The following is a 23,141-nucleotide window of genomic DNA, read 5'->3' on the forward strand; positions in this document are numbered from 1 at the left end:
CACAGGGAGCAGCCTGTGCAGATCCTTAGAGCTGGAACCTATGGAGGCCATTTGCTTCTTGTGTAAGTGACTTCTACTTCTCCCCGAAATAAATTACATTTAACCTATATTTGAGCCTAGTCCTGTGAATCATTATCTGTGCCTCAGCAAGGGAGTCCACAGGGTATTACAGATACATATGAGGAACATAGAACAAAACTAACGGGTTAAAGAGGTCTTCCTTGGGAGGGTCTTAAAAGGGGTTATCAAGGAGAGAATGAGAGGTATGTATAGTGAAAATAGTGCAATTATTCCTTTATGAAACTTCAACAGTGGCTTGTCAAGTCAATGTTCATATTATCTGTGGTTTTTTTTTTTCTTTTTTGTTTGTTTTTTTCAAGGCAGGGCTTCTCTGTGGCTTCAGAGGCTATCCTGGAACTAGCTTTTATAGACCAGGCAGGTCTCGAACTCACAGAGATTCGCCTGCCTCTGCCTTTTAAGTACTGGGATTAAAGGCGTGCACCACCACCACCTGGTTTATAATCTGTGTTTTAAAGAAAAACAAACAAACAAATAAAACCCTATTGCTAAAGCAATTCATGTGAAGGTTTCTTTTTCTTCATTCTTCTGACAGTACTAGAAACTGAATGTAGGGTTTCACAAATGCTTGGTAAACGCCTTGCCACTGAGCTATAGTCTCAGCCCTTAGTTCATCTCAGTATTTATATTTTTAAATTTTATATTTTTAAAGATTGTGGTGGTTTGAAAGAAAATGGTCCCCAAAAGGAGTGGCACTATTAGGAGGTGTGGCCCTATTGGAGGAAATCTGTCACTGTGGGGGTGGGCTCTGAGGTCTCTCTTGTTTAAGCTTCTCTCAGTGTGACAGCAGGTTGAAGTCTTGTTGCCTCTGAGTCAAGATGTAGGACTCGCAGCTCCAGCACCATGTCTGCCTGCACGCTGTCATGATCCTCACCATGATGATAATGGACTGAGCCTTTGAAACTGTAAGTGGAGCCACTCCAATTCAATGTTTTACTTTTTAAAAGTTGTCATAGTCATGGTGTCTCTTCACAGCAATAAAAACCCTAAGATTTTTATATGCATATATGTATTTGTATGTGGGCATATGCACATGAGGGTGTAGGTGCCCAGAGTTCAGAAGGGGGTGTTAGGTCCCTTAAAGCTGGAGATATGGATAGCTGTGAGCTGCCTGACATAGGTGCTGGGAAATGAATTTGGGTTCTGTGCAAGAGCAGTATGCCTTCTTAACTTCATTGCTCCAGCTCCTCCATATTTTAAAACTAGTATTTTCAAAACTAGTTACTTGTTTACACATGTATGTGCACACACACACCTCCTTGAATCTGCCTTTCAGCAAGAACAGTTCATATTTAGTGTCCTTGCTATGATTATTTAACTTCCTGTTCTTTAATCTACTCTTTTTTGTCTACTCTAAAACTACATTCTATAATTAGTTTCTCAAAATTCAAAGAATTTCTAATGCAAAATTTAGTAACGTTTGACCAACTCTGCTCCTGAATTACGCACCAATACCAAATAATGTTTTCTCTATTCCCACTACTTCAAAATTTCTTTAAAATGAAGGGTGGTTTAAGATCTGTTAGAGACCACCCAACAAAAAGGGACCAAAAGAAAAGAAGGAAAAATTGGAATAGGAAAACTGCATGAAAAGTGATCTAAAAGTGTTTGTGGTTGGTGGGATTTTATTTTAACATTTGATCTAGGAATCCCAAGTCTGAATACAAGGCAGAGTCATGAATTTAGTACAAAATATTGCTGGCAAACTTCCACTGCTTCAGTTCTTTACAGCTTTAGTTAACACAGCCACAGAATGGATTGCTCCATGAACAAAAGGATACAGGCTACATAAAACATCTAATCTTTTGCCACTGCCATGTGGCCACTCAGCTAACAATGTGGAGCTATCCAGGGAAGGTGTGGGCACTCAGAATCCAGTTCAGCTGCAAAGCCTACATATCTTCAACACTGCATTACTTGACGGACCACGAGTACAGGAAGGAGGGAATGTCAAGATGCTGCAGCATCTCCAGCACTGAGCACTGTGACAGTGGCTGACGTGTCAGCACTAGTCTGCTTACAGACTATGGAGACTGAACCTAGTCTCATTTGAATCCACTTCAAATTGGGTAGGATCCAATCATGGAACCTTAGTTATGTCAGCCTAGAGAAGTTACTGCATGGTGATTTCCTTACCTGTACATGGAGCTAATAAAATAATTTATTCCTACAGTGACTAGGATGACCTAACTGAGTTAAACATATAGGGAAGTGATTAAAACAAAGCTCAGTACAAAGTAATCACTAAATGTTTCTTACTATCAGTTATACAAACCAGCAGCTAAAAGCATCAAGAGAATAAGGCATTTAGAATAAAAAAGCTACGGAATGACTAAAATATGCTGCATGGAGAGAAGGATGTAGAAATAAGTTTTAAAAAGGAACCTTAAAATATTAACAAGTATATATGCAAAGAAGATTTAAACTTAATTGAGTAGTACTTCAGAAATAAACTACATGCCTTAAAAATTTAAGATCTTGCATTTTGATATAGTTTAAGTGAACAGAAAGCAAAAATATGAAGATACCAAATAAATTAGGTTCCTACACAGTTTAGAAATGAGATTTCATTTTTCTTCAAATTTCTGAGATTTAAAAATGTTCTCATGATTAAACTATCATAAACTCAGTTTAACAACAGGTGTGCCTATACCCTGAAGCAGGATATTGTTGCAAGTTAAGGTCAATCTGGCGAATGTAATAAGTTTCTGTCTCAAAATATAAAAAAAAACTGTTATAATAAATCAGGAAAGGGTCTGTTAAACAACCAGCCAAAACCACTACTATAAAGCATTACCACCATCCTGTAACTAAGGACCAATAGCACTTGTATTATCGAAAACTACATGTATAGAACAGCAGAGGTAAACCTTGATGTGCCTCCCTCCTGCTCATCAGCAGACTTCAACTTATGAGCATTTTATCACTTGTGAAACATCTTAGCACAGCAGTAACAGTGTTTTTTCTTCATTTTACTAAAAGTAAATAAAAATGGAGTAAAGCTTTGAGAGGAACAAACACTTACTGGATAATGAGGTCGCAAATGAAAAGTATGAGGTGATAGTATCGCTACAGCAAAGAAACGAAGAAACACAAAGCTGGTCACTGCAGAGTACTGAACATGAGGGTTATCTGCAGGGATAAAATGGTGAAATGTCATGCAAAAACACTAATTAAAAACCAAAGATGATAAAGTAAAAAAACATTATGCTAACTATGTAGGAGAGAGGAAAATAATTTGTAAAGTAAAAACTGAGTTTGTGAGATGATACTAATGATTGTGGCTAAACTAAAAGAAAAAAATGCTGCAACTTAAAATAACAAATAAAATGAAAGGCAACGTTGCTGTTTTTAAAGAAACATTTTTAATTTGAAAAATAGTTATGAAATTACAATGAAAAAATAAAAACAGTATTTGGCACTACCCAGTGGCAACATTGAATGCCAATAAGTATTTTTATAATTTTGTTTTATATATAATTTTGTTTCAAATTCATCCTAAAAATCCTGATGACATCAAAGGCCGTATGTATGGCTAACTTTGATTGTCTAGTTCACTGGATGGAGAATATCTTGGAGACCAGTAAACCTCTTGTGTATGTCTTTGAAGGGCATGTTTTGGCCCTGGCTCGTTCCCAGCTCTCCCTCCTTCCTCCCATTACAGTGTTTGCCTGGTCTCAGGCCGGAATAAAGCACAGGTCCTGCTGGTGCTGGACTGAAGCTCTGAAACTATGAACCAATATAAATCTTCTTCATATTGTTTTTCTCAGGTGTTTATCACAAAAAGAAACACCAACACCTCAAAGACTAAAAATGATTAGGTAGAAATATGACTTTAAAAAGCTCCCAGTATTTCACCTAAAGCTCAGATGAACTGCAGGCTACTTGTAGCTCTGCTCACTCGTCTCTGGTACTTGTTTCAGACTGAAGTCAACAACTGACCTGACAACCAGATGCTAGGGAAGCAGGTGGTGAGGGAGAGAGTTTCTGGATTTGTTGTGACTTTTAGCTCTTACAAATCACTCACTAGGGAACACCACCAAGCTGTCCATTGTCCCTTACTGATACTTGTTTCCTACCGACTGCTTGCCCTGCTATGTATATGCCAGGTAGTAAGAACAAATGAGACCTCAGTTTCATTATCTAGTCAATGGGTGATGACCTCAAACAGTGTGAGGAGTAAAAAGCAAGACACACTAGCAAGCAGGTAATGTGGCTTCAATCTAGCTCACTACTTGAAGAAGGAATCTAATCAGCACTTATCTTTATGTACGTAGGAACAAGTCTCTGCCTCCTCTATTGATAATGAAGGTTAAAGATATTTATTTAAAGATAAATGGTTTATAACTTTATTATAATTAGCCAAGAGACCAAAACTTGAATTCATATATAAGTTAGACAACTCAGTCATACTATTTTAGTATTGGGTAAATTGGGCAAACATAATAAAATAAAATCTCTTTGGATGGCTAAAGAATTTACAGTTTTATGCAGTTAAATAAACCTGATTATTAATAAGTAGCTGCCTGGTCTATGCCTCCCCCTCTGTTATGGGAAGATCTACAATGGGTTTTGACAAATTTATTTATGTAACAGAAAAGAACTAAGTACTACTAATATGAGGTAGTAATTCATAACTTTATGAATTCCAATAAAAATCTTAATATAGCTAATTTTGCAAAATTCAGCACAATGATTTCTTGATATGTATACCTCAAAATCTTATGCATGCTGGGACAAGTGTTTGTAAGGCCAAAGATTATTTTCAAAAAAGTATCTTGCCACAGGCATCTTACATTCCCAAACTGTCAAATTTAGTTAACTGTATGAAACTAAAGATTAATACCGCTTGAATATATGCGACTAGGAAAACAGCTGGGACAACAAAGGCACTCCTGTGTTTTCCACAGGCTCTTAAATATATACATATTACAGAAAATCTTACAGATCCAAAATTTTCCTTCTTAAAACTAGTGATTTTGAAAAAAAACTAGTGATTTTGATTGTTTTTTATATAGTTGTCATTATACTGAAATAAAATAGATTATATTTTTTGAGACTATAAGAACAATAAAACATTAAGTCTCACAAAGACGCTAGCATCATTCTGAAAAACTTCTAGAAGACTGGACCTATACACAAACATTTCATACAACCCAAATGGACACCATGTAGAAAAAAACATAGAAAAGGAAATGGTGTGATTGAGTATATCAAGGCACTTACTAGGAAATCTCTTAGCAGCCATTTGCCTCAGAGAATAAAAGATATCACACATCACAGTGGGGCAGCTCACACTTGATCCTACAATTGTGTTGAATACTTTGTCCACATAGTAGTGCAGATTCTCCTGCAGGGTTTAACAAAGTGAACACTAAGATTTTGACATGCACACATCTTCAACAGTCTTCATGAAAAAACTGATGGATATGAGATGTATTAGACAATGACTATCTAGTATTTTAAAGCTCTGCTTCCACTCTCCAAGCTCACTCAGTTAAAAGGGCAATCGACATTCTTACTTTAATAAATTCAGACTTTCTAGACAGGTACTCGAGTATATGAATAATCTTCACAGGAAGCACAGATAACAAAACAATAAAATAGGAAACCAGGGAAAGAACTCATGATGGGAAGCATTAGTTCACTAACATAGTTATACACAACTCCCAACACAATTATATACTCCTCAGAGGCAACTAAATTCATTAATCCATTTACTCCTATGAGTCTTACCTGAAAGGAATAGACAGAATGGAGGTTGCAACTAGCTGCAGTTTAAATCTATCATTATTATAGGCTATTGCCTCACTAGGACTAGATGTTAAGACCCTACTGTTGAAGACATCATGTGCTCTGGTCTAGAAATTGTCTCCCAGCTTGTTAGATTTCAGAGAGTCAGAAGGTAAAATGCAGGCTGCTAATGGAGAATTGTCATTAAGAATGTACTCAGCTGCAACCCTGTATACTGCACTACTGACCTGCCAGCCACTGTTTGGGGAATAAACAAGCACTTTCTGATTTGAATCTGAGACCTGCTTCACAGGAGGGAATTTTCATTTGACACTGTAACCCTGATCAAACACCCATGGCTGGGATAAGGGCAGTGGTGTAAAGGAAGCTACTGCTGCTGACTTGCTAAATGGATATGCTTATCAAATCACCTTCTAACTATTTATGTTTAAGTTCAAAGACTAGTGATGCTGCTGACGTTGGTCAGAGAAGCTTCTTTTTATAGTGGGTGGCAGTCACTGCAGAGGTTCATAGTGCTGAGAATAAGTGACTGTTGAGTGCTAACCCTTAAATGGGTCATCTAAAACATCTCCCTCAAAGTTCAGGGAACATCACTGAAGAGTGGACAGAAAGAATCTAGGAGGAAAGAGTGACTGTCCCATAATAGTAGTTTAAGCACTATATGGTCATGGTACTCTTCAATTCTCAGCAGCTATGATCAAAAGAACAAGACCTATATAAAACCAGGCCCATTAACTGTCTGTTGAGGAGTGGGGAAGGGTTTGTAAGTTCCTACCTATCCCTGGGAATCTACAGGCAATAAGAGGTTGCTGAAGGATAAGAAATGTATTTTTTTTTTTGGTGGTATAACTATTGGTAAGTTGTCTATGCTACTATAGTTAACCCCTCACTTCTTGTCCCTAAGTAAACTTACCAGGACACACATGAACTCACAGAGGCAGACAGACACACTCACACACAAACACACGACATGAACGTAGAAAAGTAGAAGGGCCAATTATTAAAAGAAGAAAAGGGGATAGGGGATAGTTGGGGGAGGCTCAGCAATTAAGAGCACACACTGCTCTTGAATAGAAGCACTTTGGTTCTTAGCACCCATGTCAGAAAGCTCACCTCTGCCTATAACTACAGCTCAAGGGAATTCAAAGCCTCTGGATTCCACATGAATATACTCACGATTAAACAAGAAAAATTGAAGGGGAGGACTAGTTGGGAAGAGGAAATGGATCAGTAGGAAAGGGAACAAAAGAGAATAAAAGGGGTTAACATGATTAAAATACATTATGTACATGTATGAAAACATAACATGACCTATTATTATCTACAATATATGCTAACAAAAGATTAGTTTCCAGAGAATCACAGTTCAGTTCTCAGCACCCATTATCAGGCAGCTCACAACTGCCTGTAACTCCAGTTCAGAAGATCCGATGTCCTCTTCAGGCTTCTGCTGGCACCTGCATTCATGTGCACTTACCCATACACATAGCCTCCAAACATATAGTTAAAAATGCTAAGCTAAAAAATTTAAGAATAAAATGGATAAGTAGCATTTTTCCAGACACATGGTTTATTAAATTTTAAGTGTGTAGATGTATGTGTTGGCAGGAGGAGTTAGAGAACACTTATATTCTTGTAGAGGACCTGGGTTTGATTTTCAGCACTCACATGGCCCACAACCATCTATAATTCTATTCTCAGATGATCCAATGCCCTCTTCTGACCTCCACAGATACCAATCATACACGTGGTGCACAGCATAAACGCAGGTAAAAACACTCATACACATAAAACAAAACAAACCATTTATAGGAGATAGGTACAACATTAAGATAAAAAAATAATGTAGTTCTAAACTACATTACATAAACTTACTTTGTTATTTTCCACATTATCTCCCTCTTTCAACTTAACAGGATCTATTTCACATGATTTTGAGGATTCACATATCTGGAAAATACATGAATTTTTCAGTTACTGTTCTTTCCTAGATAATTTGACAACATGAAAGTAATTCTTTTTCTGATAATATAAAAATTAAATCTAACAAAGTTTAAAGTCCCCGTCTGAAGATAGTATATACAATGTAGACATTTTTCCAAAGATTATATTAAAATTGTTTGTTAAAGTCCTAGTAAAAATATAACAAACAATAATGTAGACTGATTTGCCTTGTGAGTAAAATCCACAGATGGCAAAGTAATTTACTTATAAAGTGTCTGTCCTTATTGCTTCAGTAACCCATGAATGGAAAGATCCTTCTAATCAACACATTACTTCTTGAAAGAGAAGCTCTAGTGCAGTGGTTCTCTACCTTCCTAACGCCGTGGCCCTTTAATACAGTTCCTCATGTTGTGGTGACCCCCAACCATAAAATTATTCTCATTGCTACTTCATTAATTTTGCTACTGTTATGAATCGAAATGCAAATATCTGATATGTAGATGGTCTTAGGAGACCCCTGTGAAAAGGCAGTTTGACCCACAGGTTGAGAAACACCGCTCTAGATGGCCACAGACTTGGCAATGAGGTATACTCTGTACCTCATCTAGAATAGGTTTTAATGTGACTTTCAAGTAGTGTCCTCCCACTATTTTCATCATCTCATCCAGACATCGGGTTGCCAGGGTATTTCCTCTAAAAATTGTGCTTGCATCTCTGAAACAGAAATAGAAAGAGATAAAAATCAAATACAGCAAAAAGGGAAGAAAAAGTTTAAAAATAGTAACATTTTTTTACTTTGATTTATATACACGATTTTAATTATTTTTACTTCTAACAGGGAAGTTTGCTGCCACTAAGAAACTACTTTCTGAGCCGGCAGTGGTGTCATATGCCTTTAATCCCAGCACTCGGGAGGCAGAGGCAGGCGGATCTCTGTGAGTTCGAGGCCGGGATGGTCTGACAGCCTCCAAAACAATACAGAGAAACCCTGTCTAGTAAAACCAAAAAGAAAAAAGAAAAAGAAAAAGAAAAAAAGAAACCACTTTCTGTTTTAAAAAGTAACTATGTTCATGAATTTTAAATATAGTGTACAGCTATGTGTGCATACAATGACAGTGCTGTTTTACTGTACAATGGGAATGGAAAGTTGTTTGATTGTTCTTTACATTGTTCTATGTGTGCCTTATAAAGGGTTCTTACTATCTGACTTGTGATATAAGTCACTGCATCCAGAAGCAAAGATCAGTAATAGTAACAAAGGAGAGTGCACCACATTCCCTTATTAACTAGTCCTTACTGTTGTTGGATTCTGTTTGGTAACTTTAAGAACTGCCTTTTGTTACTGACTAAGGAATTCCTTTTCACCTACTCTATAGTATACTTGGTCAATACAAAAAAAAAACAGATTATAAAAACAATCTAACAAATAAAGTTCAATTTCAACAATGCATAATTAACATTTAATGAAATACAATTCTTACTGGGTATCCTTCAAGTCCAGTTCAGCCACCGCAGTGATGAAAGGAACAAGTTTATTATGTTGTAGCAATAGTCGTACAAGAGGCAAAACAGCATCCTTTTGATCTTGACATATTTCACCCAAAATATAAGCAGCTGAGGCAGATACTGGCTAGGGTACAGAGTGGAAGATAACAAGCACAAAGAAACATGGTTACATGTTCAATCTGTGGATGTAACTTAAATATACTTACTAATTATAACTGATGCATGAAATAGTATTTAGTTTCCTAAATTCTAAGTAGAGATAAAATTTGAAGCACACATCAGTACTCTGGTTCAGAGAGATTAAATACACAGAGCTTTTTAAGAGCTGACATTATTAAGGCTTTTCTTCATCATTTACAGAATTAATTTAGCCATTCACATTGAGCTATACATGTAAGATTTTTAAAGTACCTGAACATCTGGTGATTTTAGCAGCAGAGTTTTCAATGGATCATAGTACTCTGATGGAAGCACATAGTCTTCTGTATAACACAGAGTTAATCGAAGAGATCCCAGGTCATCAGTTTTAGATGACTTGTTTCCATTGTCTCTTGGTTGTAGCAAGTACCTAAAGTAAAAATATTGTCAACTCCAAGAGATGGTAATGGGTAACAAGCAAGTGGGATAAACAAACAGGTGAGCTACTGAAAAATAACCAGGGGCTGGGAGTGAAGCTCAGTGGTGAAATGTATTCCAATCATACCCAGTCTCCAGCAGGTCAATGAAATACGCGCATACACAGAGGAAGTAGTTACTGGCAGACATGGGATTTGAACTAAGCAGTTTGATACCAGAATACAAGTCCTTAACCACTATCAAGAGTCAACACATATTTGTATGTTCTACTATATTGTTAACTAAGAATAGGAGCATGGTACAGGTGGGGTGTGGTAGTGTGTGCATCTGGAAGGCTAAGGTAAAAGGGTTGTGAGTTCCAGACCAGCCTAGGCTACCTAATTTCAATAAAACAAAACAAATGAATGAATGAAAAAATACACAAGTATCTGCCTATAAATAAAGAAAATATTCCCAGAAACTAGGGAACTGTGGCTGGCTCAGAAATAGGACCTAGTTGAGGAGCTGGGGGCAGGAGGCAGGATTCTCTTTTTGAATATTTTCTAGAAATGGTATGATTATATTACTTATTTTTTTTTTAAAAATTGGCCAAGAGGCAGTGGTGTACATCTTCAATCCTAGCACTTGGGAGGCAGAGGCAGGCAATCTCTGTGAGTTCGATGCCAGCCTGGTCTATAGAGTAAGCTCTAGGAAGTCAGAACTGTTATAAAGAGAAACCCTGTCTCAAAACACCAACAGCAACAACCATCCCCAAATCAAATCAAATTCTATTATCTACAGAGGGCAAAGTTAAAATTAGCTAGTATCAACACGAACAAAACAATGCTAACATCTGACTTAACAGCATAAACCAAACAAACCAATTTTAAGGAGGTAAATCACTAAGAAAACGGGGGCTGTCAAGGTGGCTAAGTGGGTAAAAGCACTTGCTGACTGTCAGAACATGGTCTAAGAATGGAGGTGTGCAAGAGGAACTCTGAGTGCTTGTGAGAAAACTTAAGAGTCTTGTGACTTCTGTTTCTTCAAAACAAAACAAATAAGCATAAAAACACCACGGAATTGTTCCTGGCATGCGTTTCATGCCCCTCCCAGTGTAGCGGATAGGAGTAAGCTTACGTTGATTATTCATTACAGCTGGCTATTGCTATTTGTTTAATTGCCTCTATGGAAAAACATGTTTTTTTGCCACATGTGGTTGTCCTTGTGACTATACATTTTTCTCAGGTGATTCTTCTTTACCCTCAGAGTACAGGTTGTCTAATGATCTAAGTGAAGTTGGTTATTGCATGAGACTTTAGTATGCCTCATTTTTAGGCTCCATTATCCCAGGTTCCACCACCACCGAGAGCCAACTAGAGGGACACACACAGCTGCAATCTTAGGAGTCAGATGGTGGAAATAGAGCAACAACTCCAAAGGGCATTCACATGCTACACACACAGACACATACACAGAGGGACACACATGGACATGGACACACACATAGATAAACAGATAAATATAACAAAAAAGTTGTAAAAAGAAAGGGAAAAGTGATTGAGTCATGTTATAATCCAGAGAAACGGCACAGCAGTTAAGAACACTTGCTGCTTTTGCAGAGGACCTTGGGTTTGGCTCCCAGCAACCACATAGTGGCTCACAAAAATCTGTAACTCCAGTTCCAGGGCACGTGACACCCTCTTCTGACCTTTACATGCACCAGGCACATATATAGTACACACACATACATGCAAATACTCATACACATAAAATAAAAATCATAAAAAGATAAATTGGAACCACCAAAAATCAGTTTTTAGGAGCCCAATAGACAAATACCAATAGAAACTATTGGAAAAAAATAAAAAACTTCAAACATTTTACTGCCTATTGATAAGTTATCATGACCCTTTGTAAGATCAAAATTAGAAATAATTATGGCACTTTCATGCAGTTACCATTAGCCCCACTAGAGGATGCTATAGCTCTACAAGTGATGAAAGTGACAAAGTATCTTGAGTTAAAATGGCGTTAATATTTTTATATTCCCTACAATGTACATTAATATACATTAATAGATTGGCAGATTCTTGTCTTTTATGCTACATAAATTTTAGGTATTTATGCTTCTGACAGGATACTTTAAAATATTCATATTATTGGGAACTGGAGAAATGGCTTATATGGAGAAATGGATTGTACAGTGCTATTGCAAAGGACTTGAGTTCAACTCTAAGCATCCACATCTGGCTGCCACAACTACCTGTAACTCCACCTCCAGAGGAGCCAACAATGCCTCAAAGATACCAGCACTTAAGTGCACATAAGATATTTATACTATTGACAGAGAAATTGAAATAAAATTACTTACTGTCTGTTGATATTCTATAGTCTGCCAAGGTAGAAAGTTTTGTCAAATTTGGAAAGAATATGAAGAGACAATATCATTGAAAGTACATGATATGGGGCAGGTTTCAAGTTCATTTTGATGGGCCCTGGGAGATACAACAACTCATTTTTCTCTTTTGTACTAAAACGTATAGAATATTATTTTAAAGACTTAAAATGTCCAGAAATTCTCATGGAGATGTAAGAAAGCATAGCATATGGAGGGAGCAAACATTGATATATTTTTCTTAATGAAAAAGTCACCCCCCCCCCCCCGCCCTGTGCATTTAGAAAGTATAAAAATGTCCTTAGAGAGACCAACACATCTTAGATCTGCTTTAGAGGAGTTAAAAATAACATCTAAGAAGTCTAAAATGCAGTATTTAAGGGAAACTATGAGCATAATCCAAATGAGGAGTGTCTGAAACACTGGAATCAGTCATGGTGGTGCACACCTTTAATCTCAGCACTCAGAAGGCAGAGGCAGGCAGATCACTGAGTTCAAGGCCAGTCTGGTCTACACAGCAAGGTCCAGACCAGCCAAGGTTACATATCGAAACTCTGTCTTAGAAAAAAACAAACAAACAAAAATAAAACAAAACTACAACAAAAACAATCCCTAAATATTCAAATGTCAACCCCTCTTCCAGGCAGCAGAAACTGAGTTCTAAAAAGTGGTTCTCATGGATAACATTCCACAGTGTGTACAAACCACAATATTTAAATCCACGCACTTATCAACAGGCATTTTGCTATCAAAGGGTGAAATCCTAGCATTTGTGGTAACCCATCTGGAACTTGAGGCCATTTTATCATGTGGAAGAGGCAGAGAAAGATAAAGATAACAAGTTTTTATTCATTTGTGAAAACTAAAGCTGATCCACATAAGAATGCAGAATTGCTAGAAGGCAGGAGGGGAGAAGAGGTAGAGAAAAGGTAGGGAATGGACTCTAAATGCCCTATGTGTGGTGATATATTATTTATGATTAAAGCTTGTCTCAGGATTCAGAGCCACAAGCTGTAGGAGCTGGGTGGTGGTGGTACACACCTTTAATCCCACCACTTGGGAGGTAGATGGATCTTTGTTAGTTCAAGGCCACACTGAGCTACAAGAAACATATCCAGGCCTGAAGAGAAACAGCTCACACAAAGATGATCTCAGCACTTGGGATCACACACCTTCAATCCCAGAATTCATGAGAGGTATTTTAGACAGGAACAGGGTGTCAGAGCTGGTATTCATTCTCCAGCCACATTGAGGATAGGAAGACACTGAGTCTCAGGATTCTCCAGCCATGTTGAAGAGAGCATAGCAGTCTGGGATTTTGGTCTGAAGCTTAGTGAAGAGCTCATGGACCAGCCCTTTCAGCCTGAGCTAGAGGTAAGAGCTAGTTACTGGGAGTTTTGCTTTTCTGATCTTCAGCTTGAAGCCTGAACACCAATGTCTGTCTGTGGGTCTTTTATTTGTCCTGCTATAGCTGTGGAGTAACAGCTCTCATGTTTATAACCCAATAGGTTAATAACTATGGACTATAACAACTGATGTTACATTTTAGCATAGCTTCCCAAAACATAGAAATGATATTTGAGGAGATGGACATGCTGACTATACCAATTTGATCATTACACATTGTATACAAGTGATAGTACTTATATTTCTCTAAGCAAGCACAAATACTACATTGCATTTTTAAAAAGGATCTTTAAAAGGAAGTGACAGAGATTGGAGAGATGGTTCAATTGATAAGGTGCTTGCTATGTTAGCATGAGGGCCTGAGTCTGGATTCCCAGCACCCACGTAAAGCTGGGCTTAATAGTATGCACATCTGTTAATGCTTGCATGGGGGAGGTAAAGACAGGTGGAGTCCCTGGGGCTCATTGACCAGCCAGTTTGACTTATCAGTGAGCTCCAGGTTCAGAAGTCTTTTCTCCAAAATATAAGGAGAGTGACTGATGAAGATCCCAGTGTCAAGCTCTATTCTTTGCATGTTTATGTAACCACATCAACAGCACACCCTCCCAACACAGACACATAATTGATAAAGGCATTTCCACATACTCAGTTGAACACCAATCTAGGAAGAGACACTGGCAAAGATACACAAAGGGACAGGATACATTGGTTTTTAAGGACTATACAGACAAAAAGTTTTACATTGAAATAAGTATGAATTTAATCTATGAACATTAAGTTTATTAATATCAATTTAGTATCACTACTAGAGCCATGAAAAGGTCAAACACACTATAGTCAATACTGATCTCCCAGAGTTCCTAAAGAGTGAATCAGTTCAATGTCAACACTCTACACTCAGAAAATACATCAAAGGTTATCTGCATTTTTAATAGTGTGTGATGAAGGAAAATCATACACCAATTCCCCACAAACAACTGTATCCTCTAGTAAGCCCTTTGCTTCTCATCCATAGGTCTTGTGACCAAAAAGCAAAGTATAGAATTGCATGTGATAACTTGAGATCAAGCATCTTCTCATAAGTGGTTCATGCAATGTGTTATTTTTCAGTTTCCTAGATTTAATATTTCTTTTTTTTTTTTAGTGTGTGTGTCTACGAGTAAATATGTAAGTGCCCACCAAGACCAAAGAGAGCACTGGATTCCTTGGAGGTGAAGTAAAAAATGCTTTTTTGTGAGTGGTCCTAGGTAGGTGCAGGAACCTGAAATGCAGTCCAGATAGAGCACCAAGTTCACTCATCTCTACAGCCCAGAGTTTCATTTTTAATCAGAAAAATATTCCTAGAAAATTAAGTTCTCAGTATCACAGATCAATATCATAACTATTAAAGTACTCATTTTTCTCTAATAAATCAAATTAATATCAGTAACTTTTTTTTTTCAAGACAGGGTTTCTCCGTGTAGCTTTGTAGACCAGGCTGGTACCACCAACACCCAGCTAGACGTCAGTAACTTTTGACTCCCTCCCAGCAAGCATGCATCTCTTTAAAGAGCTTCACAGAGCATCTTTGGCTCACTGGAACAGCTGTCTTCTTACCAGGCTTGATGAGAGGAATCATTTCTTAACACATTCACAGGAACCTTAATTTCACCCAGGAAAACATCTTGTACTAGGTTTTCATTATTCCACAAATCAATCCTGAAAACAGAAAACCTAGCTTTAGTCTATGAGAACCACGCTGAATAGTTTCAAGTGATTTTGATGTGCATTGAAGCATTAATTTAACATGCTTAAAAGAGATGTTAGCATTGTCATATATCTCATTATCCAGACTTTGAAAGCAAAGTACTACAGTAACTTTTATTGAAAAACTACAATGTAAATTCTAAATTACATTCCTATTCATTAATTTGGGGGAGGGGCACATGCCACTGTGCACATGTGGAGCTCAGAGGAGTTGGTATTTTCTTTCCATCCTGTGGATCCCAGGGATAGAACTCAGTTACAATGGCTTGGCAGCAAGTGCCTTTAACAGCTTAGCTATCTCCCTGGCCAAATCTAAATAGTCTCCAAGGAGAAACTTATGTTTTTTAAGTTTAGTGTTTTTTTAAAATCTGTAGCAGTAAGGACAAAATGGTTACTTTACTAAATTTGAAAAAAACAAATCAATATAAGACTACAGTTTCTCTTTTGAAGATATAATGTATAAAGATTGGTGACTTAGAAAAATACTGCCTACTACTGTGAACACAATTAATGTGCCTTTTAGATAACACACTGTTAACACCACACCTACACATGCATTTGCAAAAGTTTCCTTTCCAAAACAGCATAGATATTTAAGACCTAGGAAATTATCACAAACTTCAAACCCATGCACCTGTGGAGTTATCGCCTTACCTCACTGAAATTTCTGATAGTCAGCAGATATGTTAAGAAGAATAAAAAAATTATTTCTAAATTGGCTTAAATATAATTGCTTTTCCATTCATTATACTATAATCCAGATAGTTAAGGAACAATTAAATTAAGGGGAAATGAAAAAGAAAATAGGCGAAATTAGGTTGTCTTTGCTAACACAAGGAACATACTTTGGTATTTCTGAAAAGAAATCAGATTTTAAAAAGATGGTTTGGATTAAATTAGATGCCTGTTCCTCTACATTTCATCTATCAACCTGCTATAGAGAATTCTATCAAAGTTCACACAAGGGGAAAAAAAATCAATTCTCAAGGAAACTACAAGGCACACACCTGATTTCCAATTTTTCAATGTCCTCTTCTTCTACCTGGAACTGGGACTTCCTGGTATAACTACTGGATCTGGTTACCTATAAACAAAATATTTTAGTAAAAATATTTTAAAGTATCTTTTTCCATCATGAGTTTAAAAATGACAATTCCCAAAATATTCAATTACAAATATAAAAAGTCAAGTGTGGAAGTAATATTCCAAAGCATGGAAAGTATACTAACGAGGCATCAGAAAGCTAAGGAAGGGTGGTATAAAAATCACAGGCATCTTTGCCTTCATACCACTTCTACCAATTCTACTTGCAGCAACATCTGGGTTCCTGGTCTTCAGTGACACAAAGAGGAAAAACAGTGTGTTCAAAGAGCTACACTTGTAAAAGCACCTTACAGCCTTTTCTACCTTTCTCAAAGTCCACCACCTCACTTATTTCTTTCTCACATTTTTACTGAAAATATCAAGGCCACTGAGCAGGAACTTCCTCAACTGCCACCCACTTCCTACCTACCCTCAGGCTTCTCTCTACTTTGTCTTCAAGAGGAGATGATTCAATACTACCTCCCCCAAGCCAGCTCCTTCCCTCCGTGTATTTAAGTGCATGCTGTAAGCATCTGATCTCTCTTAATTACAGCTTTTCTTACTAGTTTGATCACTCCATTCTAGTCTAAGAAAAATTTCCCTCTAAGTCACAGTCCTCCTGTCTCTTCTTTTTCAGACAACCACCTTAAAACTAATCCATCCCAGAACCAGTACTTCCTCACCACCCACTCAGGACAGTCACTACTTTATCCCCAGCGTCCTTACGGATCACCTTTGTAAAATCTGTCTTCATCACCAAATCTGTAGTCAACTCCCACTCCTTACTGTCCTTGGCCTCTGCCTCTGACCTACTCCCAGAAGAGCTCTTTGCTTTGAGTTCACTGAGGACCATCCTGCCACCTCTTGCTACTCTCTGTTCCACACGGGTGGCATTCTCTTTTATTTTGTGCTAAAAACAACTTAGAGCTACATGGTGTTGCCCAGTTGACAAAGTGCTATCATGTCTATCATCTCTTTTACGCGTCAGAATGTTGCTTTGAGGCAGGCAGGGCTAGATTTATTATCCTGTCTAAAAAATGAGGGAGCTACAGTACAAAAATTAAGCTCAACAGTTAGCGCAGAGCATTTTTTGATTTCTTCTCTGTTGCATCTCTTTACTCCCTTGGCTTTCCTGACTCTGTGACAAAGCTTGTATTGTGATCTACAGTTATCACCTACCATATTTCAGTCATAAACTGTCCTGTTAGCAAATTTTATTTATTTTCTGAGACAAGGTGGCCTAACGTTCACTGTGTAGTTGAGACTGGCCTTGAAATTCTGATCTTCCTGCCTCCACCTTTTCAGGATTGGGATCACAGGCATGTACCACATCTGATGCCTGGTGGAGGATTTTTACACAGATCCACGGGTACTTTTGATTTCCCCCCTTTCCTCCTTTAACCAGTTATCTTGCCCGGCAATATCTTTTTTCTCTGCCCCTCTCTCAGCTGTCTGTTTGAACACTGAAACCATAAGTTTTTAGGCACCTGCAAACAGATCACAGTTACTTCTTTCTAGGCTCAAGGATATTCCATTGACTACAATTAAAGCCTGGGGCTCACTTGCTGGCTTATTCCATCTTTCTACTCTTTTTTTTTTCTTGTAAAATAACCTACTTTTACTTAATGTGCATTAGTGTTTTGTCTGTCTGTATGTCTGTTAAGGATGTCAGAAGCCCTAGAACTGGAGCAGCAGACAGATGTAGCTGCCATGTGAGTGCTGGGAACTGAACCCAGGTCCTCTACAAGAGCAGCCAGTGCTCTGACCGGATGAGCTATCTCTCCAGCCCCCTTCTTCCAATTCTTCTTCTTCCTTTTTTATCCTTTTATTCCTAATTCTGGTTACTCTCATTAACCAGATGTTCTTTGGGCATAACTTTCAGTTTTTCTGACTCTGTACCCAAAATGTTCTTTCTCTGTAATATTCTCTCTGTTCTCACTTAGGAAAATCTAGTCTTTCTTTGGATTGTTTTGACCCTGAGTTCAAGCAGTTTGTGTTGCATGCTATTGTACATATGTGTTTTATTACATCTTGCTCTGGTTTTGTCAAACAAATCTATATTTATAACTTGTCTGACAAAGGGCTCAATGGCAGGTAAATTGGTATGGTGAATAGTTCAGCCCTGACTTTCAAAAAGTTACCTGCTTGTTATGAGGTCCTATGCATAGTGAATTCCAGCCCATCTGAACTACGTGCAAGAGTGAGTGAATATGGAAGTAGCTTTTAAAATTGCCATCTTCTTCATGTTCTCATGGTTAGACATAAGAGCCATTAATAAATGTAGACAACCGCACCGAGTCCTCCAGGAAAGGAAGTCTCTTGCATTAGTATGTTTTCCTTTTCCTTTGCTTCTAGCCCCCTACCCCACGCCCAGTTTCCTGTTTAATCTCTGGTATTCTTACAGTAATCAGGCATGAGTAGGGGAATGGTGCCCTCCCCAAAACAGAAGAAAATACAAAAGAAAAACTTCAAGATGTAACTACCTTAAAATTGTTCTCATATATTAATATCAATTGGAACTCATTCTGTTATTACACAGTCTTTTAGAGATTTTGATTTTTAAATTTGTCTATAGTCCTCAATTAATATAAAAAAGGATTTATTAAGTACTTGGAAGAATTCCAGAGCACTGTATTTGGAACAATTTCAAGGATGCGGAAGATGTACCTTGGTGGTTTAGTGGTTAGGACTTGCTCAAGGCAACTGAAGATCTTCATGAACAAGATATATCTACAGAGTAAATTAGATTAAGTTTTTTTGTTGTTGTTGTTGTTTGTTTGTTTGTTTTTTCGAGATAGGGTTTCTCTGTATTGCTTTGGAACCTGTCCTGGCACTCACTATGTAGACCAGACTGGCCTTGAACTCACAGAGATTCCCCCTGCCTCTGCCTCCTGAGTGCTGGGACTAAAGTCGTGTGCCACCAACACCCAGCTTAGATTAAGATCTTAATGATAGAAAGGCCTAATCATGAAAGTGCTTCATAATCTCAAAGGAGTCTTGTATTTGGCACATTTGCTAATGTTTTCCCTTTAAAAACTGCCCTTTCACAGGGTATGAAGTACAGGATTCATGTTTAGTTCATCATTCAAGTCAACCGGGAAAAGATTTCAGATCATCAGAGTGGTAATGCTTGTTTTTCTAGAGGTTTTAACACAGTATGCCCAGAAGAGTCACTGTGGACAGGAGAGTTTGGGAACCATCTAGAGGAGGTTGTGACAAGGAGGATGACTACAGGGTGGATATGACTCTAGCCTTCCCCACTTCCAAGCCAACCAGAGCTACATGTTTTACATCATGGTTCTACTGTTTTCTGGACAGAAATTATTAGTTACATTAACTGATAAAATAATTACTATGGCCAGGGTTGACAAAATTAAATCAACTAATTAAATTCTAGATTAAATATTAATATTTATACAAAACAAGAAATTACCTCAAAATAAAAGATTTCATTAAACTGCGGATTGCTTGTTTTCTTCTTTACTTTTGTCTTCTTTTGGTCATTCCTGTTCCAATGTGGTAGAGTTTTACCTTGTAGAACTTAATAGTACACAATTATAAAACAAGCTATTTCCAACCAGGAAGCCTGACCTTTTTCTAAATGTTAGGAAGACTGAGAAAAGACAATAATTTACATATTGTGAGGAGGGAAAAGAGCCAGTGTCCTCACAAACTCATATCGAATAGTATCTGTACATAGGATACAAGTTTTTTGTATCTATACACACAGAGATTGGATTACTGTCTCCATGGCTGTGAGAGGCTAACTTCCAGGTTGTCTTTGAGAGTTCTAAACACATTCCACTACAGCAGAGAAAAGTGGTGAGAAGAAAGGCAATGAGACTCAAAGCGCCTTCACTGATGCTGAAACCCGGGGAACAAGCAGTGTCTCTTAACTCAGCTTATTTCTGCGGTGTAACCAAGACAGTGACTTCAACCAACTGCTAGTTCCCAGTGAATATACGAATTCTGAGGCAGTTATAAATAAATGTTCAGACTCAACCACTGTGAATGTCTTCTGTGATTATATAGCAAAATCAACTGTGATTTTAAAAAAATAGTTTCTACTAAATGTTATTTTAAAAGTTCCACTAAAAAATGTGTTCATCCATAAGAAGCCAGATAGTAGAGGCAGCAGTGCACACCTTTAATACCAGCACTCAGGAGGTAGAGGCAGGTGGATCTCTGAGTTTGAGGCCAGCCTGGTTTACAGAGTGAGTTCCAGAACAGCCAGGGCTACACAAAGAAAACCTGGCTCAGGGAAGAGAAAAAAAAAAAAGAATTTGTTCATGAGATAAAAAAATTTTTTTTGGTTTTTCGAGACAGGGTTTCTCTGAGATAAGAATCATTAAACAGGAAACAAAACAGCCTCCTGAATTGCAGTGTATATCACTGGTAGAGTAACTGCTTATCATCAATAGTCTGGGTTTGGATACAGAACTACAAAAGAAAAAAAATGTTTACTCCAAACAAGCAGCTCCTCTAGGCTGACTTGTGCCCCCAACCGGCACTTCTCTGTGAGGCAGGGGATTAACTAATTCAGGCTGGCCAGAATTTGTGATCCTCTGCTTCCCAGGTACAAGGATTATTGCTATGCTTCCACTACCCAGCAGGGCTAAACATTTTTAACATGGGGGTGGGATGGTGGTGGTGGTCATGGTGTGTGTGTGTGGGGTGTGTGTGTGCGCGTGTGTGCGTGTGTGTGTGTGTCAACTTTCCAACAGCTTTTAATGCTGTATGAATTCTTGCTTGTAATAATAGCATACCAGTATTTCAACTCCCATGGTATCAGATATTTTTATACACACACACACGAAACACACACACACACACACACACACACACACACACGAAACACACACATAGCTTTTAAAACTTTGTGACAAAAAAAAATAGAGCTTTAGGTAATAAAGGAGTAATATTTGTGTAAGAACAAATTCCATGCTTTTGTTCTCTGACTCTAACAGCTTCAAGTTGCAGACAAACTCCAGACTAGTCAGTCTCTTAAAGAAACGACATGAAGTTTTCTAATATAGATATTGCAAAGAGATATTGATTTTTCATAAGTTATAGACTTATGAAATGTTATATAGACTTAAAGCAATATTATGAGGAACTTCATCACATTCTGGGGCTGATATCATCAATAGAAAAGGCAATTTTCAGTGCTGAGCTGCTTTCTAGGTAACAGTATAGAAACTGTTTTGTTATATTGAACTGACATTTATTAAAACTTGATTTTTATTTGTATGAAATTGAGGTTATCTGAAAATAAGAGTGTTAATGAATAAAGGTAGCCAGGTGTATATGATTTGGGGTCTTTGTTTTAGACCCTGGATGGCCTATAACTTGTCATGTAGACCAGGATGACTTAGGATTCAGAGATCCACCTGCCTCTGCCTCCCAAGCACTATGATTAAAGGCATACACTCTGCATGCCTGGCCCATGGTATATATTTTAAATACATTTTACAAGTGTATAAAACTAAGGTTTTCCCACAGTCTAGTAAACGCATAACAGACCTAAAATGATACTCAGAATCTTTCTGTGAAAACAGAACTTAGTTGTTTATCAAGTGTACACTAAAACTTACTAAAAATTCTTCCTTTAAACATTATTTTACATCAGAGTTACTTAGCATTTGATCTAAAAACTTTACATTTCCAACTCCAAATTCCAACTTAAAAAAAATTCCCCCCCTAAATCCAACTTTAAACTTGAAAACCCAGTAACAATTGAATAAATATTACCTAGAAGGGCCAACTAGGGAAACCGTTGCATAAGGATCACAGTTTTGTCCATTTATGAGAGGCAATCCATGGCATGCCTTGATGCTAAGGTAGAATAAAAGAGATTTTAAACCATTAGAGTCAAGTTAACATCATATTATCTCTCCCCACCCCACCCCTTGCCTTCTTATGGACTGGGGACAGAACCTGGGTTCACATACACAGGGCAAGTGCTCTGCCTCTGAGCTGCACTCCCAACCCTAAAACACCATATTTAAATAGAAATTAACAAATCCAAAGACCTTAAAATTATTTACCACTTTTGCAGTTCTGATACACCAACTACTCCAAATGATGTATTTGCTTATTTACATGATTATTCCCCAAAGAGAACTAAAGAGGAATGACACAGTTGGTACTCAGACTACCATAACACATTTCTTCCTGGTAAATACTCAAGGTACATTTTGTGGTTTGATAATACATCAAAACTGCTGTGGTTTCTAAAAAGGAAAGGAAACTACACACTTACATGAGAAACTACAAACCAGGCCAATACCATGGCACCATATCCTCTGCTAAAGCATGAATGACACACAAGGAAATGGTTGTGGTTTTACTTAAAATCTGATTCATAAATATAGGGCAAGCTTCACATAATTCTGTAGTCTTTCATGATGATTCTCAGCAACAGTTCTTGCATCATTCTGAGGAAAATGTTCTAGACTATAAAAACCAAGGCCGATCAATCCAGTTTATGGATTATTGTTGTATTTACAGAAAGTACACAACACAATTTAATGATCTGATTCTCAGTAATTACTACTAAGTTAGTTGGTTTCATGTCTAAGTCTTCATTTCCTGTTGCCTAACAGGAGCTCACAAATGCTGCTATATGTGTTTTTTTTTTCTCTCTCTCTCTTTTATTTATTTATTTTTCTTT

The 23,141-nt window shown here is 37.5% G+C and overlaps 1 protein-coding gene across 5 annotated transcripts in view; it reads right to left on the bottom strand.

Annotated features, from left to right (window-relative positions):
- The window catches only part of Rasa2 (RAS p21 protein activator 2), a 104,123-nt gene that overhangs the window by 39,492 nt on the left and 41,490 nt on the right, over positions 1-23,141 (bottom strand). For all 5 annotated transcript variants that reach the window (XR_005874688.1, XM_005080728.4, XM_040739624.1 and 2 more), the window contains exons 6-15: positions 22,220-22,303; positions 19,902-19,974; positions 16,393-16,469; positions 15,236-15,337; positions 9,694-9,850; positions 9,258-9,406; positions 8,376-8,490; positions 7,708-7,782; positions 5,305-5,428; positions 3,104-3,210 (exon numbers count right to left, since the gene is read on the bottom strand). Coding sequence is in view for 4 of the 5 variants with exons in the window: in XM_005080728.4 (XP_005080785.1) it covers positions 3,104-3,210; positions 5,305-5,428; positions 7,708-7,782; positions 8,376-8,490; positions 9,258-9,406; positions 9,694-9,850; positions 15,236-15,337; positions 16,393-16,469; positions 19,902-19,974; positions 22,220-22,303 (1,063 nt within the window). In the remaining variant the exon portion in view is untranslated. The remainder of the gene's footprint in view (positions 1-3,103; positions 3,211-5,304; positions 5,429-7,707; positions 7,783-8,375; positions 8,491-9,257; positions 9,407-9,693; positions 9,851-15,235; positions 15,338-16,392; positions 16,470-19,901; positions 19,975-22,219; positions 22,304-23,141) is intronic.

The sequence above is a fragment of the Mesocricetus auratus genome, unplaced genomic scaffold (assembly GCF_017639785.1).
Source record: "Mesocricetus auratus isolate SY011 unplaced genomic scaffold, BCM_Maur_2.0 Super-Scaffold_100691, whole genome shotgun sequence".
In the NCBI taxonomy this organism is placed as follows: domain Eukaryota; kingdom Metazoa; phylum Chordata; class Mammalia; order Rodentia; family Cricetidae; genus Mesocricetus; species Mesocricetus auratus.